This window comes from Nerophis ophidion, linkage group LG04 (assembly GCF_033978795.1).
Source record: "Nerophis ophidion isolate RoL-2023_Sa linkage group LG04, RoL_Noph_v1.0, whole genome shotgun sequence".
NCBI classification, from domain to species: Eukaryota; Metazoa; Chordata; class Actinopteri; order Syngnathiformes; family Syngnathidae; genus Nerophis; species Nerophis ophidion.
This window is the reverse complement of record NC_084614.1, coordinates 63,980,233-63,997,389: the sequence shown is the minus strand read 5'-3', so window position 1 is coordinate 63,997,389 and position 17,157 is coordinate 63,980,233. Positions and strand designations below refer to the sequence as shown.

Genomic DNA, 17,157 nt, shown 5'->3' with positions numbered 1-17,157 from the left:
GAAATTTAGGGATTTCAACATCTACAGTCCATAATATCATCAAAAGGTTCAGAGAATCTGGAGAAATCACTCCACGTAAGCGGCATGGCCGGAAACCAACATTGAATGACCGTGACCTTCAATCCCTCAGGCGGCACTGTATCAAAAACCGACATCAATCTATAAAGGATATCACCACAAGGGCTCAGGAACGCTTAAGAAAACCACTGTCACTAAATACACTTGGTCGCTACATCTGTAAGTGCAAGTTAAAGCTCTACTATGCAAAGCGAAAGCCATGTATCAAAAGCACCCAGAAACGCCTCCTGCTTCGCTGGGCCTAAGCTCATCTCTGATGGACTGATGCAAAGTGGAAAAGTGTTCTGTGGTCTGACGAGTCCACATTTCAATTTTTTGGAGGAAACTTTGGACGTTGTGTCCTCCAGATCAAAGAGGAAAATAACCAACCGGATTGTTCTAGGCATAAAGATGAAAAGCCAGCATGTGTGATTGAATGGGGGTGTATTAGTGACCAAGGCTTGGGTAATTTACACATCTGTGAAGGCACCATTAATGCTGAAAGGTAAATACATGTTTTGGAGCAACATACGTTGCCGTCCAAGCAACGTTATCATGGACGACCCTGCTCATTTCAGCAAGAAAATGCCAAGCTACGTGTTACAACAGTGTGACTTCGTAGTAAAAGAGTGCGAGTACTAGACTGGCCAGCTTGCAGTCCAGACCTGTCTCCCATCGAAAATGTGTGGCACATTATGAAGCGTAAAATACGACAGCGCAGACCCCAGACTGTTGAATGACTGAAACTGTACATAAAACAAGAATGGGAAAGAATTCCACTTTCAAAGCTCCAACAATTAGTTTCCTCAGTTCCCAAACGTTTATTGAGTGTTGCTAAAAGAAAAGGTGATGTAACACAGTGGTGAACATGCCTTTTCCCAACTACTTTGGCACGTGTTGCAGCCATGAAATTCTAAGTTATTTATTATTTGCAAAAAAAAATAAAGTTTATGAGTTTGAACATCAAATATCTTATATGGGTTGAAAAGGATTTGCAAATCATTGTATTCCGCTTATATGTACATCTAACACAATTTCCCAACTCATATGGAGTTTGTATATATATATATATATATATATATATATATATATATATATATATATATATATATATATATATGTATACATACATATATATATATATATGTGTGTGTGTGTTGTTTTTTGTAAAATCCATCTTTTTGTGAAAGTTTGTGGTTTAAGTAGTGCTAATATGTATACATGTATACACATATATAATATACATGTATATATATATATATATATATATATATATATATATATATATATATGTGTGTGTGTGTGTGTTTGTGTGTGTATTTATGCTTTAACCATCGCAAGTCACTGCACTAACTTTCAGCCTTACTTTTAACTTTTAACTCCAAAGACATGCACCTGGGAATAGGTTGATTGGCAACACTAAATTGGCCCTAGTGTGTGAATGTGAGTGCGAATGTTGTCTGTCTATCTGTGTTGGCGCTGCGATGAGGTGGCGACTTGTCCAGGGTGTACACCGCCTTCCACCCGATTGTAGCTGAGATAGGCACCAGCGCCCTCCGCGACCCCAAAGGGAATAAGCAGCAGAAAATGGATAGATAGATATATATGTATATATATATATATATATATATATATATATATATATATATGTATATATATATATATATATATATATATATATATATATATATATATATATATACACACACACACACACACGCGCGCGTGCACACACGTACATACAAAAATGTATCAATCAGTTGAATAGTTGTATTTCTGTACTATACCTTTTTTTTTATTGTATGTAAATATTTCAAGCTGAGTTAACTTATCAAACAGCAACCATAAACTAATTCCATCAGTTTGAAGGTGTTACCATGGCAACTCAGTTGTAGGAACATACTCATACAATACAAGTGGTTCCTGTGAAATGTAGATTTGTCAAAAAAAAAATTATTTGCTTACTCGGATGATTCATACACTTGAATCCTTTTCTGCATTAAGTTTTTGGTGTGGGGTTTGATGAACTGCCAGGTAGCCTCTCTTTCCTGCTGAATAGTGGTGAGCATACCAGGTACAGGTAACTACCAGCTGTAGCCAATCTGCAAGCGTGCCCGGCACACTTAAAGAGGCTGGTGCTGCTTGTTGAGGGGAGCAACAATACAAGGAGAAGCATGTCCAAATCTAACTGAATTCAAATGTAACTTATATTATCCCATTAAATGGCAGCTGGTAAGAGCTGGTTTGGACCAAAGCAGTGTAGTGTGTTATTCTACTATAGGGCAGGCCTCCCTAGGAAGAAGAAAATATTTTGCGCCCCTCTACTCTCCACAATGACTATAAATAGTATAATTTCTCTATAAATTTGTTACAACTATACCTCTGCATAACATAGTAAGTTTATTAACATTACACACACCGGTCTTTCCCCATCTCCCACCGTGGTTACAATGAAACCAAGTGCTACCAGGGGGGATAAAAGGCATGTTTTCCGAGGTCACGTGTGCCCCCCTGGCAACACACCACGCCGCCCAAGGGGAGTTCGCCCCACTATTTGACAACGGCTAGTGGGTGAACAGACTCAACCAGAGCTCTCCTTTCGATCGGCCTGCAGTGGAATGTTGTTCGAGAAATGTTGTATTTGGTGTTGTTTTAATGAAATAGGTGTCTAATGACGTGTAGAAGCTAAATTCAATATCATTGTTTGGGATGGTGTTTAAAAAAACCTAATCCAAAGTGATGAAAGCACAGTACAAACGGCATACGTAAAAATAATAAAAACGTAATAGTTTAAGAACACAGCAAAAATATTTATACTTAAGTAACACTTCTATTAAAAGGGGTCATATCATGATTTTTTTTCTACATTTAAAACACTTTGTTGTGGTCTACATAACATGTAATGGTGTTTGGTGTAAAAGATTGTGTTAATGGCTTGGGGTCTTTCTGTGTGGGGTTTGCATGTTCTCCTGTGACTGCGTGGGTTCCGCCCAGGTCCTTCAGATTCCTCCCACTCCCAAGACATGCATTGATTGGCAACACCAATATGTCCCCAGTGTTTGAATGTGAGTGTGAATGTTGTCTGTCTATCTGTGTTGGCCCTGCAATGGGGTAGTGCCTTGTCCTGGGTGTAAACCGCCTTCCACCTGAATGCAGCTGGGATAGGCTCCAGGACCCCTGTGATCCCGAGAGAGCCACGCGGTAGAAAATGAAATGATGCTTTTTTTCAGCAGCCTGTGCTGCTAAAACCCAACAGTGGTGGAATAATTACAGGTTTAATCAGCAACATGGTGATTAAAGGGGAACATTATCACCAAACCTATGCAAGCGTCAATATATACCTTGATGTTGCAGAAAAAAGACCATGTATTTTTTTAACTGATTTCCGATCTCTAAATGGGTGAATTTTGGCAAATTAAACGCCTTTCTGTTTATCGGTCTCTTAGCGATGACGTCAGAACGTGACGTCACCGAGGTAACACACCCGCCACCATTTTCACATTACAAACACCGGGTCTCAGCTCTGTTATTTTCCGTTTTTTCGACTATTTTTTGGAACCTTGGAGACATCATGCCTCGTCGGTGTGTTGTCGGAGGGTGCAACAACACTAACAGGGAGGGATTCAAGTTGCACCACTGGCAAGAAATCTCCCGCCAGACCCCCATTGAATGTACCAAAGTGTTTTCACATTTGACCGGCGATGCTAAGGCAGACATGGCACAGAGATGTATGGATAACCTGCAGATGCATTTGCAACGATTAAGTCAACGAAATCACAAAGGTGAGTTTTGTTGATGTTGTTGACTTATCTGCTAATCAGACATATTTGGTCACGGCATGACTGCCAGCTAATCGATGCTAACATGCTACGCTAATCGATGCTAACATGCTATTTACGCTAGCTGTATGTACATTTGAAACTAGATACCCACATTTAATGCGAAACAAACATTTACCAATCAACGGATTTAAGTTGCTCCAGTGTCACAAGATGCGAAAGTCCTGATCGTTTGGTCTGCACATTTTACCGGCGATGCTAATAAGGCAGCCATTCTATGGGCCACTTCATTAGGTACACCCACGCTATGGCCGAATAGCGTCAATAGCTATTCGCTCAATAGCTTCAATTTCTTCTTCAATTTCGTTTTCGCTATCTGCCTCCATACTCCGACCATCTGTTTCTATACATGCATAATCTGAATCCGAGCTAATGTCGCTATATCTTGCGCGTGGTAACCGCCATGTTGTTTGTATTGGCAGCACTGTATGACGTCACAGGGAAATGGATAGTGGTTTCGAAGCTAGCGAAAATAAGGCACTGTAAAGCTTTATTTAGGGATATTCCGGGACCGGTAAAATTTCGACAAAAAATTCGAAAAATAAAACAAGCCACTGGGAACTGATTTTTATTGTTTTTAACCCTTTTGAAATTGTGATAATGTTCCCCTTTAAAGGCCTACTCAAACCCACTACTACCGACCACGCAGTCTGATAGTTTGTATATCAAGGATGAAATATTAACATTGCAACACATGCCAATACGGCCAGTTTAGTTTACTAAATTACAATTTTAAATTTCCCGCGGAGTTTCTTGTTGAAAACGTTGCGGAATGATGACGCGTATAATGACACGTGCGCGTGACGTCTCGAGTTGGAGGGGACATATTAGCGCAGCACCACTAGCGGCTAAAAGTCGTCTCTTCTCATCGCGCAATTACACAGTATTTTGGACATCTGTGTTGCTGAATCTTTTGCAATTTGTTCAATGAATAATGGAGAAGTCAAAGTAGAAAGATGGAGGTGGGAAGGTTTAGCCTTTAGCCACACAAAAACACGTTGTTTCCTTGTTTAAAATTCCCGGAGGTGAAGCTTTTCTATGGATCACAGCGGTCAAGCGAACATGGATCCTGACCACTTGTAAACCGGCAGGTTTCGGTGAGAAAATTGTGGTAAAAAATAGCTTCTTACCGGAGATTAGCGGAACTTCTGTCGTGCTGCTGCTGCCGTGACCAATTCTGTCAGAGACTGGCGTCAAGACACCCGTGGACACACCCCTCCGACTATTAGGTACTATATAATCTCACTAAAACACTAGCAACACAATAAAAAGATGAGGGATTTCCCAGAATTATCCTAGTAAATGTGTCTAAAAATATCTGAATCGCTCACAATGTAATCGCCTTTTTTATTTTATTATTTTTTTTCTAGTCCTTCGCTATCAATATCCTCAGCCACAAATCTTTCACCATCGCTCAAATTAATGGGAAAATTGTAGTTTTCTCGGTCCAAATAGCTCTTTTTGTTGGAGGCTCCCATTATAAACAATGTGAAGATCTGAGGAGCCCTCACACAGGTGACGTCATCATTTGCGACTTCCGGTAAAGGCAAGGCCTTTTTATTAGCGACCAAAAGTTGCAAACTTTATCGTCGATGTTCTCTACTAAATAATTTCAGCAAAAATATGGCAAAATCGCGATATGATCAAGTATGACACATAGAATGGACCTGCTATCCCCGTTTAAATAAGAAAATCTCATTTCAGTAGGCCTTTAACTAACAAAGAAGCAAGAAAACCTCTTAAATGTCAAGTATCCAAGGTCCGTAAATATTTTTGTACTTCCAGTTTAATCCGGAATGCCCCACTGTTGCCCATTATTTGGCTTACGAACAAAATCCAATGTTTTTACACCTCAAACAGTTAGCCTTCAACAGTGTGTTATTATGGTGTTTAAAGTATCGCAAAGATACTAATGCTATCTAATCCTAATATTTCTCCAACATAACATAAAGCTTTTTATTCTCTTTACTTCTTCATGCACTGCTCCCCTTCCCTCTGTTCGATATCAGTTCTTGTATTTTATCCATTATTGCACTATGGTCCCTTTTTTCTTTTAGCATTCATCTATTTAAATAGCTCCAGTATATTTTAGTCTGTTATTTTATGTGCAATACACTTTATTATCTAGTATCTGCCTACTTGCACATAGTTCTATGTAAGTTTATAATTATTTACAATTTATATTTGTTCACAACCCCATATGACTCTTTATATCTGTCAGGCCTGCCACTGACAGTTTGTTTGTGTTCCTCTGTCTGTGTTTAGTATTTCCTGTTTTTAGTTCCTGCAAGCGCTTTTATTTTGTCTGTTTCCTGTTTTTTTTTTCCTATGTGCGGTTATCCCCTTAGCTGCGGCTGATTGGCACCTGGCCACACCTGGTGTCAATCAGCCCTCTTCTATTTGAGTCTGTTTTCGTCCTCCAGTCAGTTGCTGGATTATTGTCTTGTCGATGTTGCTCTTGTCGTTGCTACCTGTCGTGTCATATCCTGTCGTGTCAATGTCATGCAGCGTTGAATTGACACGACACAACATGACACGAGCCTATCTCAGCTGCAGTCGGGCGGAAGGCGGGGTACACCCTGGACAAGTCGCCACCTCATCGCAGGGCCAACACAGATAGACAGACAACATTCACACTCACATTCACACACTAGGGCCAATTTAATGTTGCCAATCAACCTATCCCCAGGTGCATGTTTATGGAGGTGGGAGGAAGCCGGAGTACCCGGAGGGAACCCACGCAGTCACTGGGAGAACATGCAAATGCATGCACATGGCAATTTATCAATGCTGGCAAAGTTATCAAGCTCATTTTCATTTATTTTTTGACTAATTGACTTGTCGAATATTGACCCAAGTCTGCGTATAAGTAAGACTGACATCTTGTTTTTTTTTAAAGTTTTTTTTTTTTTACCTGAATAAAAGACATGAAAGACATCGAATGGTTGTTCATTTAGGGCGGGGGATCGGCAACGCGCGGCTTTTGAGCCACAAAGCGGCTCTTTAGTGCGGCCCTAGTGGCTCTCTGGAGCTTTTTTAAAAATGTATGAAAATGGAAAAAGATGAGGAAAACAAATAAATGTCTTATTTTGATATGGTTTCTGTAAGACAAACATGACACAAACCTTAATTGTTAGAAATCTCACAGTTTACATTAAACATGCTACACTGATGAGAGTATTAAGCGCGCGTCATTTTGTTTTAATTTCGTAAGTCCTTGAACGCACTGTAGTTTGTTCACATGTACAACTTTCTCCAACGCAGCCACAGAAGACATGGTTTACGCCAATCCTTATTTGTCTCTATTTGTCCACCAAACGCTTTATGCTGTGCATGAATCCACAAAGGTGAGCTTTCTTGATGTTATTGACTAGTATGGAGCGCTAATCAGACATATTTGGTCACTGCATGACTGCAAGTTAAGCGATGCTAACATGCTTTTTATGCTAGCTGCACCCATTCGGCAGATGACTTTATGAAGTTCTTTAATAAGAAAATTGAACTTATTAGAAAGGAGATTAAAGACAATGCGTCCCAGCTACAACTGGGTTATAGTAACACAGATACGACTGTATATACGGCGGATACTGCAGATATCCAAAATAGTTTCTCTCGTTTTGATGAAATAACATTAGAAGGATTGTTACAACGTGTAAATGGAATAAAACAAACAACATGTTTACTTGACCCACTTCCTGGGAAACTTATCAAGGAGCTTTTTGTATTATTAGGTCCATCAGTGCTAAATATTATAAACTTATCACTTTCCTCGGGCTCTGTTCCCCTAGCATTCAAAAAAGCGGTTATTCATCCTCTTCTTAAAAGACCTAACCTCGATCCTGACCTCATGGTAAACTACCTCGAAAAAATTGTTGCAGAGCAGCTAAATGAACACTTAGCGTTTAACAATCTATGTGAAACCTTTCAATCCGGTTTCAGGGCAAATCACTCCACGGAGACAGCCCTCGCAAAATTGACTAATGATCTATTGCTAACGATGGACTCTGATGCGTCATCTATGTTGCTACTCCTCGATCTTAGCGCTGCTTTCGATACCGTCGATCATAATATTTTATTAGAGCGTATCAAAACACGAATTGGTATGTCAGACTCAGCCCTGTCATGGTTTAACTCTTATCTTACTGATAGGATGCAGTGCGTCTCCCATAACAATGTGACCTCGGACTATGTTAAGGTAACGTGTGGAGTTCCCCAGGGTTCGGTCCTTGGCTCTGTACTCTTCAGCATCTACATACTGCCGCTGGGTGACGTCATACGCAAATACGGTATTAGCTTTCACTGTTATGCTGATGACACCCAACTCTACATGCCCCTAAAGCTGACCAACACGCCGGACTGTAGTCAGTTGGAAGCGTGTCTTAATGAAATTAAACAATGGATGTCCGCTAACTTGTAAAAAATCTGGGTATTATCTGTAAAAAATCTGGGTATTATCTTCGACCCAACTCTCTCCTTTGAGTCACACATTAAAAGCGTTACTAAAACGGCCTTCTTTCATCTCCGTAATATCGCTAAAATTCGCTCCATTTTGTCCACTAAAGACGCTGAGATCATTATCCATGCGTTTGTTACGTCTCGTCTCGATTACTGTTACGTATTATTTTCGGGTCTCCCCATGTCTAGCATTAAAAGATTACAGTTGGTACAAAATGCGGCTGCTAGACTTTTGACAAGAACAAGAAAGTTTGATCACATTACGCCTGTACTGGCTCACCTGCACTGGCTTCCTGTGCACTTAAGATGTGACTTTAAGGTTTTACTACTTACGTATGAAATACTACACGGTCTAGCTCCAGCCTATCTTGCCGATTGTATTGTACCGTATGTCCCGGCAAGAAATCTGCGTTCAAAAGACTCCGGCTTATTAGTGATTCCTAGAGCCCAAAAAAAGTCTGCGGGCTATAGAGCGTTTTCCGTTCGGGCTCCAGTACTCTGGAATGCCCTCCCGGTAACAGTTCGAGATGCTACCTCAGTAGAAGCATTTAAGTCTCACCTTAAAACTCATCTGTATACTCTAGCCTTTAAATAGACCTCCTTTTTAGACCAGTTGATCTGCCGCTTCTTTTCTTTCTCCTATGTCCCCCCCTCCCTTGTGGAGGGGGTCCGGTCCGATGACCATGGATGAAGTACTGGATGTCCTGAGTCGAGACCCAGGATGGACCGCTCGTCGGGACCCAGGATGGACCGCTCGCCTGTATCGGTTGGGGACATCTCTACGCTGCTGATCCGCCTCCGCTTGAGATGGTTTCCTGTGGACGGGACTCTCGCTGCTGTCTTGGATCCGCTTGAACTGAACTCTCGTGGCTGTGTTGGAGCCACTATGGATTGAACTTTCACAGTATCATGTTAGACCCGCTCGACATCCATTGCTTTCGGTCCCCTAGAGGGGGGGGTTGCCCACTTCTGAGGTCCTCTCCAAGGTTTCTTATAGTCAGCATTGTCACTGGCGTCCCACTGGATGTGAATTCTCCCTGCCCACTGGGTGTGAGTTTTCCTTGCCCTTTTGTGGGTTCTTCCGGGGATGTTGTAGTCGTAATGATTTGTGCAGTCCTTTGAGACATTTGTGATTTGGGGCTATATAAATAAACATTCATTGATTGATGGTATGTACATAATGCATCATTGTGCCTCGTATTTTAGGTATATTTGAGGTAATTTTATTTGTAGTTTCCGTTTCCTTCCGCTTGAACACACACACATCTTTACTTTTGGCCATTTTAAGCCAGTAATTTGCAGGAGTTATCACACCCTCTGAAAAGCCTCCTTTTTAGTAATGTTTTCCGATGTTGTAAAAATGTGTAGAATAAATATTAAATTTCAACATTTCGCCATCCATCCATCCATCCATTTTCTACTGCTTGTCCCGTTCATTTCTGTCAATGAAGATTTGCATCAGCCTGCGACACATAGTAATTTTGATAGTAGGCTAATATCGCTAATATAGACACTTACATCATGTGTTGCCTTCATTATAACACTTTAAAAAGGTTTTACATTTTTGTGGCTACAGACAGATTTTTCTTTTTGGCCCAATATGGTTCTTGCAACATTTTGGGTTGCCGGCCCCTGATTTAGGGGAATTCAGTTAAAAAAAAGTTTGAGGTTTAACCCTTTAAGTGGAGGGAAAAAATCAAACAAAAGCAGACATGACTTGACAGCATGGCCATTAATATGTTGAAACGGACTAATACAAGGATTTAAAACAGGGGTCCCCAAACTAAATCCAAAATTTGGCCCACGGGAAGTCCCAAGTTAAAACTTTTGTTTTTTAATTGTTGTTTTTTATAGTTTTTTTTTAAAAATCCGTCCTTAGTAATCAATTTTCTACCGCCCCCGCTTAATTTTTTTAACAAAATGCGACCTTCGAGTCAAAAAGTTTGGGGACCCCTGATTTAAAATATTTTATTCTGAGTTGATTGGTCCTAAAATAGGCAGATTAATCATTTAATAAAAATATATATGGTGTACCCCGCTTTCTGCCAAAATGCAGCTGAGATAGGCTCCAGCACCCCCCGCAACTCCGTAAGGGACAAGCAGTAGAAAATGGACAAATGGATGTATATGTATATTTAAAAGAAAAAAAAGCACAATACAACGATTACATTTAAAATTTATATATAAATACATTTAAATATATGAACAGTAATGTTATCTTTCAACAAATTAGCTAAAGGGGAAGTATTTTTTGGTCATTTTAATTCATTGTGTTAGAATACCTCACCTTTGAAGTCCATTATTCAACTATATATTAATCTTTTATGGGTTTTTTTCATGAATGGAAGTGAAAAGAGAGCAACTTGAGAAAAAAAGACTGCCTGACCCACACACACACACACACACACACACACACACACACACACACACACACACAAGCCGAATGGAGATTTTACTGCTTAATTCAGTTTACATTTAAAGCCATTAACGGATGTTTGTTACTTCAAAGTTGAGTACCAAGCTGCCTGCTTTGTTGAGAAGATCGTCTTGTCAGAGGTGATATCTCTCTCTGTGTCTCTGCTGTGACCCTTTGACCTGACGGTGAGGCAGTTGAAAACTTGTTTCCATAGAAGGAGCAACGGTGGAGGGACGATCCGTTTGGAGTTTTGATCGAGACAAAGTAATCTATGCGAGGCGGACACTCACGTGAGGATGACTTTGAATTAAGAAAAATAAAAATCAGTCAACACATTCCACCGAATATGTGGAATGCACATTAAAACGTCAACGCCGTGGCCTCCACTTATTAACTGCCAGGCTAAACATGGCAGCGTGTCACCAAAATTTCAGCCGTGCATTCCAGAAAATGTTTCGAAAATAACGTTGACTGTCTGACATGAGAGACTCTGAAACATTCATCAGGAAATTCCTCCCTTTATTAACTTGTGAGAGTGTTTTTTTTTTCTCTTTTCCTACGTTGTTGTATATCTACACCAAGAGTTGACAAAAATAAAGTGTGTCTTTAGTCTGTGGGGCGGTATAGCTCGGTTGGTAGAGCGGCCGTGCCAGCAACTGGAGGGTTGCAGGTTCGATCCCCGCTTCCGCCATCCTAGTCACTGCCGTTGTGTCCATGGGCAAGACACTTTACTCACCTGCTCTCAGTGCCACCCACACTGGTTTAAATGTAAAAAATAGATATTGGGTTTCATGGTGGCAGAGGGGTTTGTCAAACCAGGACTTGGATTGTTTTTGCTTCCTCGATGCAGAGATGATGTGGGACGAGTCAGGCATGGATGTGAGTACATGGTTATTTATTTAAACACTAAATACAAAAATAAGCAAACTAAGGGCGCTCATGAGGAAGTACAAAACTTGGCTACAAAATACCAACAGGAAACAAAAACCCTTGCGCGATGGCATGAATGAACTATGAATAAACAAAAGATACTATCAAAGATATTCAATAAACAAAAAACTTGCACTGAGGCAAAAAATACAAAGATCTTACGTGGTCTAAATGGTTAACAGTGTGGAAAGGTGTGAAGGTTTGTATGCAAAAATGCAGGCATGAAGGCATAAGGCAGAATGCAAAGTACCCAGAACGATGAACAGAAAGAAAGTGACATAAATAGTGGCCGTGGTAACTAGAAACAAGTGTGAGAGGCTGAGGATCGGGGCGTGACTAGGGGAACCAGTTGGAAACTAATGAGTAGCTATTAGAGATGCGCGGTTTGCGGTCTCATCCACGGAGTCCGCGGATAAACCGCGGGTCTGGCGGGTGAGATGACGACAAAATAGATTTTAATTAGATTGGGCGGGGGGCGGTTGAACCATACAGAAATATTTGATATACATGGTTCTGGGATCGGTATCCTTTACCATTCAAAGAGCCATTTAAGACCCGAGTCACAAAGCGAAGAAGACAATAGGAGATGCTAATATTCTCTAGAATGACTGCCGGCAGTCACCCAGATAATAAGTATTAGGGCGTGCTATGAAGCCATTGGCTTTGTCGCCTTCTACAGCATGTACGATCTGCTTGTCAGTCCAGCAACATGTGTGTGGCTTCCGCAGCAACACGCACACGACTGCAAGGCGTACTGGGTGAAACGGAGTACACAAATTGTTGTGATATAAACAATTTTAACACTCTTAGTAATATGCGCCACGCTGTGAAGCCACACCAAACAAGATTGACAAACACATTTTGGGAGAACATCCTCACAGTAACACAACATAAACGCAACACAACAAATACCCAGAATCCTTTGTATCCAGTGGATTTGGGTGGATGGCGGGTGGATGACGAATTTGGTGATGCGGTTGCGGATGATATATTTGCCTATCCGCGCATCTCTTGTAGCTATGGTGACCAAGAAAACAAGGAAGTGCAAACGCAAAAAGAGTACAGAAAACAAAACATGATCAAACATAAAACCAGATTAACAGGCATGACAGGGTTAGTGCGTCTGCATCACAATACTAAGGTCCTGCAGTCCTGGGTTCAATCCCAGGCTCGGGATCTTTCTGTGTGGAGTTTGCATGTTCTCCCCGTGAATGCGTGGGTTTCCTCCGGGTACTCCGGTTTCCTTCCACTTCCAAAGACATGCACCTGGGGATAGGTTGATTGGCAACACTAAATTGGCCCTAGTGTGTGAATGTGAGTGTAAATGTTGTCTGTCTATCTGTGTTGGCCCTGCGATGAGGTGGCGACTTGTCCAGGGTGTACGACGCCTACCGCCCGATTGTAGCTGACATAGGCGCCAGCGCCACCCGCGACCCCAAAAGGGAATAAGCAGTAAAAAAATGGATGGATGGATAGTTTCACTATGTAAAGCGCTTTGAGTCACTAGAAAAAAAGCGCTATATAAATATAATTTACTTCACTTCTTCAAGAAGTATGTCTCTGTCCGCTTTATTCTTGACCTCCGTAGATCAAGACAAATAAATATAATTGGTTTTGCATACATTTTTTTGGGACCTGTCTCTGGTTGGCAATGCTTTCATGAGCCTTTGCTTTGCTTTGCTTTTTTTCCCCAATCTGCTGTATATATTTCCCTACAGTACAGTTTGCTTTCCAGAATAAAGGTGTTTTCCTTGCACTTTGCCTGCTGTCTCCGCACCCTGTGGTCAAGACCAACAACACCTATGTAATGTATTTGCCATTTACAAGGCTACAGATTTAAATTCAAACACACGATACTGGTATAAAGGAAATGACTGACAGGTTTGTATTTTACTTGTGATGTTTGTACATTTGAAATAAGCATGTTAAAATTCCGGGCTTCACAGTGGCAGAGGGGTTAGTGCGTCTGCCTCACAATACGAAGGTCCTGCAGTCCTGGGTTCAATTCCAGGCTGAGGATCTTTCTGTGTGGAGTTTGCATGTTCTCCCCGTGACTGCGTGGGTTCCCTCCGGGTACTCCGGCTTCCTCCCACCTCCAAAGACATGCACCTGGGGATAGGTTGATTGGCAACACTAAAATTGGCCTTAGTGTGTGAATGTGAGTGTGAATGTTGTCTGTCTATCTGTGTTGGCCCTGCGATGAGGTGGCGACTTGTCCAGGGTGTACCCCGCCTTCCGCCCGATTGTAGCTGAGATAGGCGCCAGCACCCCCCGCAACCCCAAAAGGGAATAAGCAGTAGAAAATGGATGGATGGATGTTAAAATTCCTTGGTGAGCCTCGGGAGTTAATAAACTGAAACACTGTACTTGTCTAACGTAATAAATGCTACAGCTGCTATATATCCCCAGGACATAGACCATGGGTGTCAAACTCTGGCCCGCGGGCCAAATTTGGCACGCCGTGTAATTTAATTTGGCCCTTGAGGCAATATCAAATTAACATTAAAGCTGGCCCGCCGGTATTATACAGTGGCGGTGCCGCTGTAACACCACATTCACCGCTTATACTCATACTTGCCAACCCTCCTCATTTTCCAGGGAGACTTCCGAAGTTCAGTGCCCCTCCCGAAAATTTCCCAGGACAACCATTCTCCCGAATTTCTCCCCGGACAACAATATTGGGGTCGTGCCTTAAAGGCACTGCCTTTAGCGTCCGCTTTTCTTCTATACATACAGCATGCCGGCCAAGTCACATAGTATATGCAGCTTGTACACACAGACACAAAAGTGAATCCAATGCATATTTGATCAACAGCCATACAGGTCACACTGAGAGTGGCTGTATAAACAACTTCAACACTGTTACAAATATGCGCCACACTGTGAACCCTGACCAGACAAGAATGACAAACACAATTCGGGAGAACAACCGCACCGAAACACAACATGAACACAACAGAACAAATACCCAGAACCCCTTGCAGCACTAACTCTTCCAGGACGCTACAATATATTCACCCCCACTACCACCGAACCCCGCCACCTCCCAACCCCGACCACCTCATTGTTATTTTATTTTCAAATGTATTAGCTACTGGAAAAAGTTAATGTTGATATTTACTTCAGAAGGCTGCAAATACAAAAGAGGCATTACATTTTTTATTCAAATGTTATTTCTGTGATGTTTTTTCATTTGTTTTTTGAAAGTTGATTTTGCACTATTAGGTTATACAAGCGCTGTTAAAGCAAATCAGTGTGGCAAACTGAGCAATAATTAAAGTTTTATTCATTCACTTTCTTCTTGCTACCTCAAGGCTTGAATGTTTGATTCATTCCTTATTATTTTACTTTCAATGTTTTACTTTATTTGCCTTTGGAAAAAGTTTATTTTGATATTTACCTCAGAAGGCTGCAAATAGAAAAGAGGCATTCAATTTTTATTTAAATTTTATTTGATATGCCATTGATATTTATTATTGTTATTATTATTTGAAACTCAATTTTGCATGTCACTGTAAACTTATATAAGCCTTGCTTGTTCAATATTCAATGCAAAACTTGTTTGGGTCCCTATTGAAATGTTAATTTGTTCAACCTTCTTCGGTTTAAAATTTTGGCCCACTCTGTATTTGAGTTTGACACCCCTGACGTAGACGTTAGCAACAATAGCATAGCTGTACTAACTACAATGCTAAACTATTACAGCAACATCATTTTAGGTTAGCCTATTCGCAAAAATTATCAAACTTACGGCTCACGTGTCTGCAGCTGTTATTTTCTGATGTGTAGTGAAGCCTTTTAAAACGTCTGACCTCCATAAAGTGGTGGGCAGTGAATAAGTACCATGTCTTCGAAAAAAGAATTGTTTCTATAGTTTGGAACTTTTAAAAGTGAATGTTTGAGTGCCTCGTTTCTCAAAAATGAAGCAAACAAGTTGAGGGAAATGATAGATGTTTTATGTCTGCTGCTCATAACGAGGCCATCGGGTCACGTATTATTGTTATAACATCATTAAGTTACAATTTTGCGTAATATGGGACCTTTAACTCCTAAACAGTCTTCTCTTTTTGAGAAAACGAGGAAAAAATGACCACCAAATTTGGAGATACCTGCATGCAGCACCTCGAGCCTAACCATTTTTCATAGCTCCAAATTTAGCTCACTCCAACTGCTTCTACTCACACGGCAGAGACGCTTATACCGCAGTTCTTGGATAGACTCCACCTCAAAAGTTATTTGTTGTGTTTTCCCTCCCGGGTGCAGTTTGTCTTCCGCCGTCCCAGCTGGAGCTGAGTTATGTTGGCGAGGAGCGGCCGCTCGGGCAGCTGGTGGGAGTTTGACTGCTGATGGATGGAAGCTGAGGACGAGAGCGAACGAGGCGAAGAGAGGAGTTTTTCTGCACAAAATTGTTTTGGCTGCCGAGTGGATTGTGATGACCACTTCCATAAAAGCGCTGCAGAGGAATGATCCATGGCGACCGAGGTCACTCCAGTTTAGCCCTGAAGGGACAGGTCAACGTGATGTCATGAGATGGCACATAAATAGAACGGCAATGTTAAGCGGCCAATGTGTGCTGTCTATTTATGTAATTGTACTGACAACACAGCCTGGTAGAATTAAAAACTTGTCGATAAAGAAGACACCATGCACTTTTTATTTCCCCTTTGCAATTATGACTTGATTTCTTATATAATAGTAATTTTGCTTTCACAAAGAACCTCTCAAATTTTTGTTTTCTTCGGCTGCTTCACTTATTCACTGTATTGTATTGTAAATGGATAATGTTGTATTAGGTCATTTTATTTGGACTCTAAACCAAGTCTTTGCATCTCGGTTTTATTTGTTTCTTTATTTTACTAAAGCTGCCCCACCTACCCGATCCGTCTTCTGGCGCTAATGTCTCAACAGTGCATGTTAATCTTTGCAATACTATTATTCGTTAATAAGACTACCTCAGGCTGTTCCTTACACTAGGGGTCCCCAAACTATTTGACTCAGGGGCCGCATTGAGCTGATATTAATGTTGTCCCGGTACCAAAATTATTTCGGTACTTTTCTAAATAAAGGGCACCACAAAAAATTGCATTAATGGCTTTATTTAACAAAAAAATCTTACAGTACATTAAACATATGTTTCCCAGTGCAAGTTTGTCCTTAAATAAAATAGTGAACATACAAGACAACTTGTCTTTTAGTAGTAAGTAAACAAACAAAGGCTCCTAATTGAGCTGCTGACGTATGCAGTAACATATTGTGTCATTTTCCATTCTATTATTTTGTCAAAATTATTAAGGACAAGCCGTAAAAAATCAATTATTAATCTACTTGTTCATTTACTGTTAATATCAGCTTACTTTCTCTCTTAACATGTAATATCTACGCTTCTTTTCTTTTCTGTTGTTTGATACTTTACATGAGTTTTGGATGATACCACGAATTTGAGTATCAATCCAATACCAA

General features: G+C 40.8%; 1 protein-coding gene and 1 long non-coding RNA gene across 4 annotated transcripts in view; one reads left to right on the top strand and one right to left on the bottom strand.

Annotated features, from left to right (window-relative positions):
• LOC133551742 (uncharacterized) overlaps positions 1-16,335 on the top strand; it is a 26,548-nt gene extending 10,213 nt beyond the window's left edge. The window contains exon 2 of the long non-coding RNA XR_009806561.1: positions 15,961-16,335. This is a non-coding gene — a long non-coding RNA (uncharacterized LOC133551742). The remainder of the gene's footprint in view (positions 1-15,960) is intronic.
• Positions 1-17,157, bottom strand: part of LOC133551739 (alpha-1A adrenergic receptor-like) — a 96,757-nt gene that overhangs the window by 39,876 nt on the left and 39,724 nt on the right. The window contains exon 2 of one of the 3 annotated variants that reach the window (XM_061898768.1): positions 15,880-16,196. The exons of 1 other annotated variant lie outside the window; for it this stretch is intronic. In XM_061898768.1, the coding sequence (XP_061754752.1) occupies positions 15,880-16,143 (264 nt within the window). In that variant the 5' untranslated portion in view covers positions 16,144-16,196. Of the gene's footprint in view, positions 1-15,879; positions 16,197-17,157 lie in introns of those variants that run through there. One more of the 3 variants, XM_061898767.1, reaches the window with a different exon arrangement.